At 44.3% G+C, this 12,684-nt stretch overlaps 2 protein-coding genes across 2 annotated transcripts in view; one reads left to right on the top strand and one right to left on the bottom strand.

The window, feature by feature from the left end:
• The window catches only part of LOC109484479 (zinc finger CCCH-type with G patch domain-containing protein-like), a 101,236-nt gene that overhangs the window by 52,245 nt on the left and 36,307 nt on the right, over window positions 1-12,684 (bottom strand). The window lies entirely within an intron of this gene.
• Window positions 1-12,684, top strand: part of LOC109484472 (tenascin-X-like) — a 56,538-nt gene that overhangs the window by 18,421 nt on the left and 25,433 nt on the right. The window contains 13 exon segments of the mRNA XM_019787739.1: window positions 587-928; window positions 1,757-1,854; window positions 2,550-2,826; window positions 3,346-3,699; window positions 4,225-4,542; window positions 5,277-5,582; window positions 6,510-6,815; window positions 7,662-7,976; window positions 8,705-9,007; window positions 9,816-10,100; window positions 10,735-11,031; window positions 11,439-11,726; window positions 11,984-12,271. Coding sequence (XP_019643298.1) covers window positions 587-928; window positions 1,757-1,854; window positions 2,550-2,826; window positions 3,346-3,699; window positions 4,225-4,542; window positions 5,277-5,582; window positions 6,510-6,815; window positions 7,662-7,976; window positions 8,705-9,007; window positions 9,816-10,100; window positions 10,735-11,031; window positions 11,439-11,726; window positions 11,984-12,271 — 3,777 coding nt within the window.

Below are 12,684 nucleotides of genomic sequence, written 5' to 3' on the forward strand. Positions count from 1 at the left end.
CTGTAGAAGGTCCAGAGACCGGCCCAGGAACAGGCACTGATGGGAGACCAGGTGGTAAGGAACAGCTTCATTGGCACTGGACAGTGAGATTACATTTTGGCACTGACATCACTGGACAGAGGTATCTCATTTTGGCACTGACATCACTGGATAGTGAGATCATAACCATCCATGTAGACTTAGTCCATATGGTAAGACAGTAAGTCAATAATATGATAGGTTCTTTCACAGCATTTGGACAGCCACTCATCACATTTGAACACTTGCACAGACAGCAGGAGACAACATTTGCTGACAAGCACTCTTTGCTCTTCTAGCAGCTTCTTTGAATGTTGCTTTAGTTATATGTTTTTTTTTGTAGTCTTGTGTCTCACAAGAGTTTGCTTTCTTTAGTACAAAATATGTTTGTGCACAAACAACTTATACTGGTATGGAATTTGCATTTAGCTGACATTTCTCAAAGGCTTGTACACAAGTCCCATCAGTTCTTTGGTGGAGAAGTAGTTCTTTTCAGTCTGCTGTTGAACAGAATCTACCTAACAAGTATCTTTGTCATGACAAATGATACAATCATCTGCATTTTAAGGACAAGATGTTGTCAACCCTGGAGCTCCAATTGGAGTTAGTGGACAACCTGTAGATCCTTACAACATCCGTCTGCAGTGGCAACCTCCAACTAACCCTACTGACGACATCTATGGGTACAAGTTGCAATATCAGAAGCCAGGAGACAGTTCCCCACAAACTGTGAACATGGGCAACCCACCTGATCGTACATACGTCTTACGAGGAGTGTCTCCAGACACACAGTACAACATGTGGGTGACACCGTATGGTCCTAGAGGTGACGGACCTCAGAGTCAACATCTTACAGTACAAACTCAGCCTGTAGAAGGTCCAGGGACAGGCACTGAGGGGAGACCAGGTGGTAAGGAACAGCTTCATTGGCACTGGACAATTGGGTCACTGACATGACATGACACAATGGGATCTCATTTTGGCACTGACATCACTGGACAGTGGGTTCATAATCATGTAGACATAGTCGTCAATGATGTCACAGGTTCATTCACAATCACAGCATTTGGACAATCAGACATCACTTTGGAACACATGCACCAACAGGAGTATGCACAGACAGGAGGAGACAGCATTTGCTGACAAGCACACTTTGATCTTCAGCACTTATATATACACATGTATGTTGCAGCAGCTTCTTTGAATGTTGCTTCAGTTAGTCTGATGTATTTTCATATCACAAGAACTTTTTCTTTAGTAGTTCATATGATTGTGCATATACAGTATATACTGGTCTGGGATTTGCATTTACAACTAATTGTACTGGTCTGGGATTTGCATTTACCAGTAGTTGACATTTTTCAAATGTTTGTACACAAGTCCTGTCAGATCTTGGAGCAGTTATTTTCAATCTGCTGTTGAATAGAATCTACCTAACTAGTATCTTTGTTATGACAATTAATACATTCATCTACATTTAAGGACAAGATGTTGTCAACCCTGGTGCTCCAATTGGAGTTAGTGGACAACCTGTAGATCCTTACAACATTCGTGTGGAGTGGCAACCTCCAACTAACCCTACGGATGACATCCAAGGGTACAAACTACAGTATCAGAAGCCAGGAGACAGATACCCACAAACTGTGAACATGGGCAACCCACCTGATCGTACATACGTCTTACGAGGAGTGTCTCCAGACACACAGTACAACATGTGGGTGACACCGTATGGTCCTAGAGGTGACGGACCTCAGAGTCAACATCTTACAGTACAAACTCAGCCTGTAGAAGGTCCAGGGACTGGCCCAGGAACAGGCACTGATGGAAGACCAGGTGGTAAGGAACAGCTTCATTGGCACTGGACAGCGGGATCACATTTTGGCACTGACATCATCACTGGACAGCGGGATCACATTTTGGCACTGACATCATCACTGGACAGCGGGATCATATTTTGCACTGACATCACTAAACATTGGGGTCACAATCATATAGATGTAGTCATCATGTTCAGTCATGGACAGACAGGCATCAATATGGAACAGACAATGCTTATATATACACAGACAGGACATCTTGCCTTGCTTTACAGAATTGCAGAGACATCCCACAACTCTCTATTTACACATACATTTGTACCACTTCAACCTCCTGCACAATGGGGCATTGGCTGCTGCTTCAAGAGTTGCTTACTATAGTCTTTTGCATTTTATATGCTAGTCACAGCAGTTTGTTTCCTTGGTTCTCACAATAGATACGTGAAAGTGCATACCTTGCATATTGATATAATGGTTATTTATTTTAATGATGTTAAACATCATGTACATCTTGTACATTTGGCATGAAAGTTCTATGATGAAAAGTACTTCTTATGAATCTGCTATTGAGTAGAATCTGTTTAATAGGAATCTTTTTTGATAGTGATGGATAATATTTAAACCATCTACATTAAAGGACAAGAAGTTATCAACCCTGGTGCTCCAGTGGGACTTACTGGACAACCTGTAGATCCTTACAACATTCGTGTGGAGTGGCAACCTCCAACTAACCCAACTGACACAATAGCTGGTTACAAGTTACAATATCAGAAGCCAGGAGACAGTTCCCCACAAACTGTGAACATGGGCAACCCACCTGATCGTACATACATCTTGCGAGGAGTGTCTCCAGACACACAGTACAACATGTGGGTGACACCGTATGGTCCTAGAGGTGACGGACCTCAGAGTCAACATCTTACAGTACAAACTCAGCCTGTAGAAGGTCCAGGAACTGGCCCAGGAACAGGCACTGATGGGAGACCAGGTGGTAAGGAACAGCTTCATTGGACTGTCACTGCACTGGACAGTAGTGGGATCTCATTTTGGCACTGACATCACTGGGTAGTGGGATCACATTTGCAGATCATAATAGTCTTCATCTCTATCTGGATCACATCATTCATTTATGCTTATGGGCAGTTGTGCACATGCACAGACTAGACAATGATGGTGCTACCAGTAGTGGTGCCATCGTCATATATTGTTTGGGAGATATCCACACTTCATATGCTGAATAAGCTTTTCACTGACTGCAGCTGCCTTATTCTGGTGTTGGACACATGCAGCTGTTGTTGTATATTGGAATCTGCTTGGCACCTTGCTCTATTTACTACCCATTAAGGAGAGCTTGCACAACCATTTGATTCAGGCTTGAGGTAGTAGTTGGCAAAAGGTCACATTTGCTAGCACACAACAGGGATCTGGTATAGTCTCATGGCGTTTGAATATGGTATTGTTACATGCCGTTTGTTTTATACTCATACTTATAAAACTGTCTAATTTAAAGGACAAGACGTTGTCAACCCTGGTGCTCCAGTGGGACTTACTGGACAACCTGTAGATCCTTACAACATTCGTGTGGAGTGGCAACCTCCAACTAACCCAACTGACGACATCTATGGGTACAAATTGCAATATGCGAAGCCAGGAGACAGTTCCCCACAAACTGTGAACATGGGTAACCCACCTGATCGTACATATATCTTGAGCGGAGTGTCTCCAGACACACAGTACAACATGTGGGTGACACCGTATGGTCCTAGAGGTGACGGACCTCAGAGTCAACATCTTACAGTACAAACTCAGCCTGTAGAAGGTCCAGGGACCGGCCCAGGAACAGGCACTGATGGGAGACCAGGTGGTAAGGAACAGCTTCATTAGGCTCTGGACAGTGAGGTCTCATTTTGTCACTGGCATCATCACTGGACAATGGAATCTCATCTTGTCACTGACATCACTGGACAGTGTGATCACATAGTCTCCAATACAGTCATCATCAGTACAAGTCATCTTCATTTGACAGGCAGACGTCATATTGGAACAGACTGTACTCATCAGCATGAACTGGAGACACCATCTCATACAATGTCATGTATTTCCCTTTACCTCGCACACCCTACACACTCCAACCGCACATGTAGTTTGCACCAAGTTGCTGCAGCTACAATGGAAATTGCATCTCCATATATATACCAGCACACTTGTCATGACAGCACAACAGTTAGTCTTCCTTGTTTCTCAATACAGACCAATATTCATCATAGAATTTGCTTATGGTCAGTTGACATTTCTTAAATGTGTATTAAGCATTTCTCCTCAGTCTGCAGTTGAGCAGAATATGCCTCACAGAAATTTTCCCTAATGGCAATGATGATCTACTTTAAAGGACAACCTGGTGCTCCACTTGGAGTAGGTGGGCATCCCGTGGATCCCTACAACATTCGCTTGCAGTGGCGTCCTCCAACTAACCCAACCGATGACATTCATGGATACAAGTTACACTATCTCAGGCCAGGAGACAATACACTACACACTGTTGACATGGGCAACCCACCCGATTTTACATACACCCTACGCGGAGTGTCCCCTGACTCAGAATACACCATGCTGGTGACACCGTACGGGCCTAGAGGAGATGGACCTGAGAGTGAGCCATTCACTGTTCAAACCCAAAGAGTTGGAGACACTGACGATTCAACCAGTGGTAAGGATACAGAGTCCTTATACACATACCTGTGCCATGGGGAAGGCCCACATCATCATCACAGCCATGTGCATTCATGATCATGGACAGACAGATCAGTACAGAATATAGAACTTACTGTTCAATACAGTATGTACACTGTCCTCAGCTTTGACATTTGAACAAAGGTACAAAATACATGATACCATCAACACAAGCATCATGTTGCATATATGGCACTGCCTACTTGTCGAGAGTGGATTATATCACAATCAAGCTGTGATTGACTTCTTCAGACAGTTCCCACCAGCCCATCTGACAAGATACATTTTATGTGCATTATAGAAACTTCAAAATTTCTCTCATCTGACCTTTCACCATGCTAAGCTTGTACTTTACAATTCCTTGCAATGACTTTGCAGTACTACGTCCATGGTTAAATCTTTTCCTGCGAACATGTCATTGACATTCACTCATCTTTGTGTCATACTTAGAAATATTTACATTAATTTGATGAATTTGTATATCTGCTTTTTTAGACGTATACTGTGCTTAGTACAACATTGAAGATGCATGGTATCCATGGTTTAGATCATCTCAAGTATCTTGCAGTTTGAGATGTCTGCAATTTACAGTCACTGTGTCAAACAGTCATGCTGTTCTATTACCAGTACTCTAGATCTGTTTTTCTCAGTGAAATCCTCGTCTCATAATTGTGTTGATGTAAATTATAATGCTGTACTTTTGAATACCAGCGGTGGTCGACCCTGGTGCCCCACGAGGAGTGCGCGGGCTTCCCCTGAACCCTTACAATGTCCGTGTCGAATGGCGACCACCCTCCAACCCAACTGACGACATCTACGGGTACAAGTTGCAATATCAGAAGCCTGGAGACAGTTCCCCAGAAACTGTGAACATGGGCAACCCACCTGACTCTACATATATCTTACGAGGAGTGTCTCCAGACACACAGTACAACATGTGGGTGACACCGTATGGTCCTAGAGGTGACGGACCTCAGAGTCAGCCTTTCACTGTTCAAACACAAGGTGACCCTAGTGGTAAGAAAAATCTTTGTACGTGTTGCACCGCACGGTGAGCATCTCGGCAGCTGTTTGCATTTGTCGTGTCCGTTGTGTTGAAGACTGACGACAAAGGAGAACAGTTGACAGATGTGGCTCACAGACAAGCCTGAGTTATCACCGGCAGAACAAAGCCACCTCACTGTCCAGAAAACACTGCAGTTTTGAGAAGAGCACTGCCACACGGCAGTCACAAGCGGGCAGTTTGCACTGCATCACCTATGTTAGGCACTTCAAGCCACCAGCACCTTCAGTTTTTACTGAGCCTCCATGTTGTATCCATCAGCATCACTTTGAGTTGCTTAGCATTTTATTTCTAGTTACAGCTGTGAAGTACATGTTGTACTTATAGACTTGTATCACGTGCACAGTGGCTTTGCAGCGTTGATGCTATACACTTGTATTTATGGTCCTTGCATTTCAGTTTCCTGACAACTGACAAGGAAAGGGACAGATAAATGTTTGTACATTACTGTGAAAAGTACTGAGCTACATGTACTTACTTTTTTTATTCTCCTGAGTTTGCAGCATCTAAATCTGCACCATTCATTTTGATTTGGTGTACATGTACATGTGTCTGTGTGTAAACTATGCAGTTTTATGTCCATCTAATAGTAGCAGGCTGGAAACATGTATCAATGTGTTTTATATACCATTGTGCATTCTGATTTATGCATTTTTCCTTTGATTTCATTGATAAACATTACATATATTAAGATGTCCTCTTATACATGTATCTGATATGATGATTATACTAAATGTAAATCTGACAGCATTGCACATTTACATTTGTACAATCTTCATTTGTACATGTAATTACAGCCACATCATTGTGTCGCTGATTGTTGCAGGGTGCAAAAGCAGCTTGTCAAATAATCATGCTGATAAAACACTATACTTTTGAAGGATCAACAGATATGGGTGAACCTGGTGCCCCAGTGGGAGTCACTGGGAATCCTGTGGATCCTTACACCATTCAAGTGGAGTGGCAACCCCCCACCTACCCAATGGACGACATTGCTGGATACAGGTTGCTATATGAGAAGGAAGGAGACTCTACCCGTGAAACTGTTGACATGGGTAACCCGCCCGACCGAACCTACAATCTCGCTGGAGTGTCTCCAGACACACAGTACAACATGTGGGTGATGCCGTACGGCCCTAGAGGCGACGGACCTCAGAGTCGACAGTTTACCGTAAAAACGCAACGTGGTAAGAAATTCCCTCAGGGTGGTCATTGTGTTGTGAGAACGTGCAGACCTGGCACCGTGGACGGTACTATGCAGACGGACAGAACATTTCATGGTCACAGAACCTACAAGGTAGTGGATGGCCAACCCATTCATTCCATGGAATGCACACAGATCTTGCAGGTGGACAGATTGGCACTAAAAGCACAACATTGCTTTGCAGCAGCTTACAAAGCACCTTGCAGATATATTTGTTTTGCTGACATGCTGTGCATTCATTTTCATTTTACATGATTGTATGTGTGTTGTTAGATAATGTGCAATGTACATGTACCATATTATTGGAACATTAAAAGTTGTTTACATCTCTACGAATGACAGACATTTATTTGCTCACACTTTTCCTGCCATATCGGCTGAAGTGAGGCTACGGGGACTGCAAGGAACAGATATTACATCATTGCTACTCATTTATCACAGTGACAGGTTGTGGACAGAGAACTAATGCTTTAAATACCATGATGACTCTTGTTGTGATCCACCATTTGTTCATCATATGGGCACACAAGTACAAACTTCATTCACAGCTTTTCCTACATTAATTTGTACTTGTACCATTCACACTGCAACCATATGTTTCAAATGATCCCCAGTTTCATATTATTGTTTTATCCTTCAACAGCAAGTGTCTCAAGATCTACACTGTCATGTAAATCTACAAATTGTATAGCTGCATTTTACCAATCAAAGTACCATCACAAAAAGTCAAGACATACATGTATGGTGCAATCATGTAGTTATTGTGGATTTGAGAACTGAAATACAGGCCAGAAAGTTTGAAAGTAACATTTCCCTATGTTTTCCACAGAGGACCTGGGCAGCATTGCACCTAAGGGGGCACCAGGAGCAGCCTCAGCTGTCACCAGGGACGCCTCTAGCCTCCTGGTGGAGTGGGAGGCTCCTACCCTACCCGAGGGTTCTCCAGACCTGCTGGGATACAGGCTATTCTGGAGGCGGGTTGGAGAGGGAGAGTACCAGACTGTGGAGGTTGGGCCAGGGGAGCTGTCCTACATCCTGATGGACCTGGACACCTTCACGGAGTACGAGATGTACGTTGTCGCCTTCAACGCTAACGGAGACGGACCCAACAGTGACACCTTTACTGCTATGACCGCTGAAGGAGGTAAGAACTATACTATAGGCTGATTGTACTCTAGAAGTGTGTGTATGATTGTGTACATGTACATCAATGTATGTATGGTTTAACCCATATGTGAATAGTCGAGACAACATGAACACCATTGTCACACCGCACCACACAAGAACACACACATAAACATCGTGACACAGTTGATGTGGACCTAAAGCTAAACAAGAGCCCAATACCCATCCCTTATGACAGTGCAACCTGTTATGTTATCCATGACTTCTGTCTCTAATGCACAGGCATCAAACTTTTCAGTTGCGCATCAAGCGCAAAAACTTCATAAAGTCATAAAAGTGACATGGATGAAGTCATGAATGACATTTTATTGCCTGCAGATTTGATCTAAAGGGCAACTAATAATCTTTTACTCCACTGATGGCTTGCACTGCGCAGTGCTTCAGTGTAACCAACTGATGCTGTCCCCAACTAAATCACCAAACAGTGCTTCCCCAACCTGAATTACAAACTGTTCAAACTAAAATGTGCAATCTCTCCTACCCCGACTAATCTCCAGCCCTCCGTTACTACTAGATATGGAAACTTATCAGTTTGTTAAGGTTTCACATGGAATTTGATAACTAGTGATGTTATCCCAATACTAGGCTATTCCTGTGTAAGATATCATGTTATTTCATTTTATAATTTTTGCATCATGAACCATTGCTTATGTATGGCTCCAATCTGCTCAACTTCGCAATGCACAGACGACACTGGTGCTCCCCTGGGAGTGGCGGGAGAGCCAGTTAGCCCTTACAGCGTCCGTATACAATGGCGCCCTCCCACAAACCCACCTGAACCCGTCATGGGCTACCGATTACTGTACCAGAGATACGGCGATGACAATCAGCAGCTTGTCGACATGGGACATCCCGACGACTTCAGCTTCATGCTGAGAGGTCTCTCGCCCGGCAGCCAGTACGACTTCTGGGTGACGCCGTACGGAAACCGAGGTGACGGTCCAAGGAGCGAGAGGGTGACTCTACAGACACAAGCTCCCGGCTCTGGTGGTAAGAAGTCTTGCGTTGGAGTGAGAAGAAACACCTCCGTACCAACCATCGTGCTCACTGGATCAGCTTCATCCGGCATCTTGTGCATCATCGTAGACCTCGTAGACTGCCCACTTTACACAACACTGCGCCACAGTGTAAACGTTTAAACCATTCCAACATATCAATTTGCTTTTTTTGTTCTAATCTAATGACCGAGAATCACGTCCTGTAAATGTACAATGTACACGTCAAAATCCCACACATCACAGTATAATATTATTGCTTCACGCAACTCAAACACGACAAAGCTTTGCAAGTTGTACAGTATGTGCAACCCTTTAAGTTTAAGACAATGACTGGTCACCAAGGAATGCCACCTTGGAATGCCATAAAATGACAAGATTGTACTCCTTGACACGGAAATGGACACTAAGATAAACACACCATGTCTTTGAGCATGTACACCATCTTCCGATGCACGAAGTACATAACAGTTATAACTCAACAACAGACTACGTATGGAGCTTACGAGAGACTGCCCTCGTGTCAAAACACATTTCACCCGTCCACGTCTTAGCCCTTGTACTTACATGTACAGTAATTTTCTTTGTTTTTAAAGTATTCTTTATAAACACAGTAATTCTCAATGACAGCTGAGATGTTGCCAACCCCAAGAATGACAGGTAAGCAGTGGAATCATTTTCCACAAGCAGGTAAGTTTTACTAACAGGCTGGTCGCAGAAGATACTAAATGGGAACACTATTTAATTAAGCCTTAATGCGTTGTTATCAAATTAACTAACATTTTCCGTTACCTTCTCTTAAGTACCCGGTGCCCCTGTTGGTCTTACGGGAGAAGCGGTGGACTCCCAGAGCATAACTGTGAGATGGGAAGCACCAGAGACAACCATGGGTGTTATCACCGGATACAAGATTACTTACCAGCCTGAGGGGGGCGTACCCGCCGAAGCCTTGGTCCCCGGGTCGGACAGAAGTCACCTTCTGACGGGGCTTACTCCCTACACCGTGTACACCATCTATGTTGTCGGTCGCACCTCACAGGGAGAGGGGGATAGCAGCGACAGTATCTCGGTCAGGACATTTGAGGGTGGTATGTAGTTACCCGCAGTTCTCTCTCCACTCACTGATCCCAGTTGGTCTGTTACCAACAGGATGGTCAAGCACTCTCTCTCCTTCTTTCTTTCACCCACACTGCACCTAAGTCTCCTCTTTGAATCACTTCTAAAGCAACACTTCATTGTTGGCAGGTTTTGGGTGACTCAGCTGATCGCACGAATGAGTGTAATTAAGTATCTGCACCTTCTGTATCACTGCACACTTTGTCATGAAAACTTCATCCACAAATCTAAATGGAGATGAACTGATATGGCTTCACAATACTGTGTAATGTCATACATGCTCTTACTCTTCCAGTCTGTTATGGACCCTTTCTCAGGACTTTTATTTACCAGATAACAATACCTGAACCTGAATACTATAGGCATAAAATCTGTAACACTTTGTTACTTATTTTTCTTGTTAATATAATAAATATTTGTGTAATGACAGTAGGAACTGACATAGCTCCCCTTTCCACCACACTTGTCACGTGCACTGTAGAGAGGACCTTGCACCTAAGGCTTCACTTTTTGCCAAAGACGTTTTGTCATTTCTTTCAAGTTATGAGCATGAACTGCATGTGTCAATTCCATGGTCAATGATTGGCTTTTTCTCGTAAATTCAAGCGCCTGCTCGTCCCGTTGGTGTCATGGCAAACGCCCTGGATGCCCAGTCAATCCAAGTAGCATGGCAGGAGCCCGAAGTGAACCGTGGCATCATCACCGCTTACAACGTGTATTACCAGCCCGCTTCGACAACCGCTAACCAAGAGCCTAGCAAACAGACAGTTAGCCCCTATGAGCTCTTCTCCCTGCTCGGGGGATTGCAGCCAGCCACTGAGTATGTCATCAGTGTGGCTGCGATCACTTCGGCAGGAGAGGGGGAACGAAGTGACAAAGTGACAGCACAGACAAGAGCAGGTGGTAGGTACATCTACTGACAGAGGGCTTCCTTTGTTTTTTTTTAATGATTTACGTTTTAACATCCTAACATTCTCTTGTCTATTCTGTCACTCTCATCTGTGTCCGTTGGCCACAACAGTTGATGTCACATGATGGAGACATCAATATTTGTGCCAAATGTTGTGAGAAAATTGTTGAACCTTGTCAGTAGTTAAACCAGTTGACACTAGCTATTTGACACTAATTCGTTATGTCTCCATGCTAACCTGCAAATATATATCTCTAACAGCATCAATTTACTGACATGTAAAGTTGGACAGGGAAAGCAGCAAGGCACTGGTTACATCTCCATTGCACGTGCACACTTGTGGGAGGGGGTTCACCTTTGACTCAGTGTTCTTACATGGGTATATCTGCTTTTTCAAAAGTTCCAGACGCACCAAGTGACTTTGAAGCCGAAGCAGTGGACGCCACGAGCATTCAAGTTTCGTGGGAGCCCCCAGCAAACACAAACGGAGTACTGCAGGGGTACAAAATCCTGTACCGCCAGGCTGGTACTGAGGACGTTTCCATTGCCGAAGTTGCCCCAGCGGCACAATACCACCTCCTGACTGAACTTCAGCCATTTACAGTGTACCTCCTTGCCCTGGTAGCCTTCACTGAAGGTGGAGAGGGTGAAACCAGCCCAGAAGTCACGGTACAGACAGATGAGGATGGTAGGTGACATTGGCAGGCTATTTCTCACAATGGAAGCTACTTCATACTTTTCTGTGAACCATATGGACCCAAGAAAAAGCCTTCTCCCTTCTCTCCTGTACCCCTTTTCCTGTGGCCTCGATTAAACTTCTGAAGTGGAAACCCAGCTGCTTACCTACATGTATGAGAATCGTTGGCTCTTGCCACCTGCACATGTCCATGCTAAATGACACCATGACAACACTGCCCTAATGTCTCCTATATTTTCTCCTGCCAGTACCCGGCCCCCCACAGGACGTTTTGGTGGAACCTATCGATTCAACCTCGAGCAGGGTAGTCTGGCAGCCACCTGCCGAGCCAAACGGAATCCTGCAAGGTTACAAGGTCCTTTACAAGGACGCTAACGCAGCAGAGTACACAACCCGAGAGGTTGAGCCCACAGAAATGTCCTATGTTATTTCTGACATGATTCCCGGGACTGAGTACGTGGTTGCCGTGTTGGCCTTCACCGGTGCTGGTGATGGCCCTGCCAGTGAAGAAATCGCAATTCAAACGGCGGAAGGTGGTATGTACACCAATCATGAATTGACAGCGATATTTCTGAGTATCCGCTGACTCCCTCTCTTCCTCATCCTTCCCATTCCTTCTTGTGGTATCTGCTCTCCTTTCTCGTGATACCTGATAACGTGTACTGCTTATCTCTCCTTTATGGACAAATAGTTTCTATCTGACCTGCACTTTCGCAGGGGCTTTTTATGTCCTTATCTTTGCACTGTACACTTGTACCAGCCCTCCTCATTCTCTTTCCCATTCCCATTAGTGACAGTTTTTCATACTGTTGCTTTCTGGGCATGAATACATGGATTGTAATGGTCATTCCTAGACTTGTCTAGTGCCAATCCTGTGAGATGATGTTGTATTGCTATAATCTCTTGAGTTGTTTCAATGTATGGTTCATGTCCATTATTGCACCTGTTT

The sequence above is a fragment of the Branchiostoma belcheri genome, unplaced genomic scaffold (assembly GCF_001625305.1).
Source record: "Branchiostoma belcheri isolate BF01 breed outbred unplaced genomic scaffold, Haploidv18h27 scaffold7, whole genome shotgun sequence".
Lineage (NCBI taxonomy): Eukaryota > Metazoa > Chordata > Leptocardii > Amphioxiformes > Branchiostomatidae > Branchiostoma > Branchiostoma belcheri.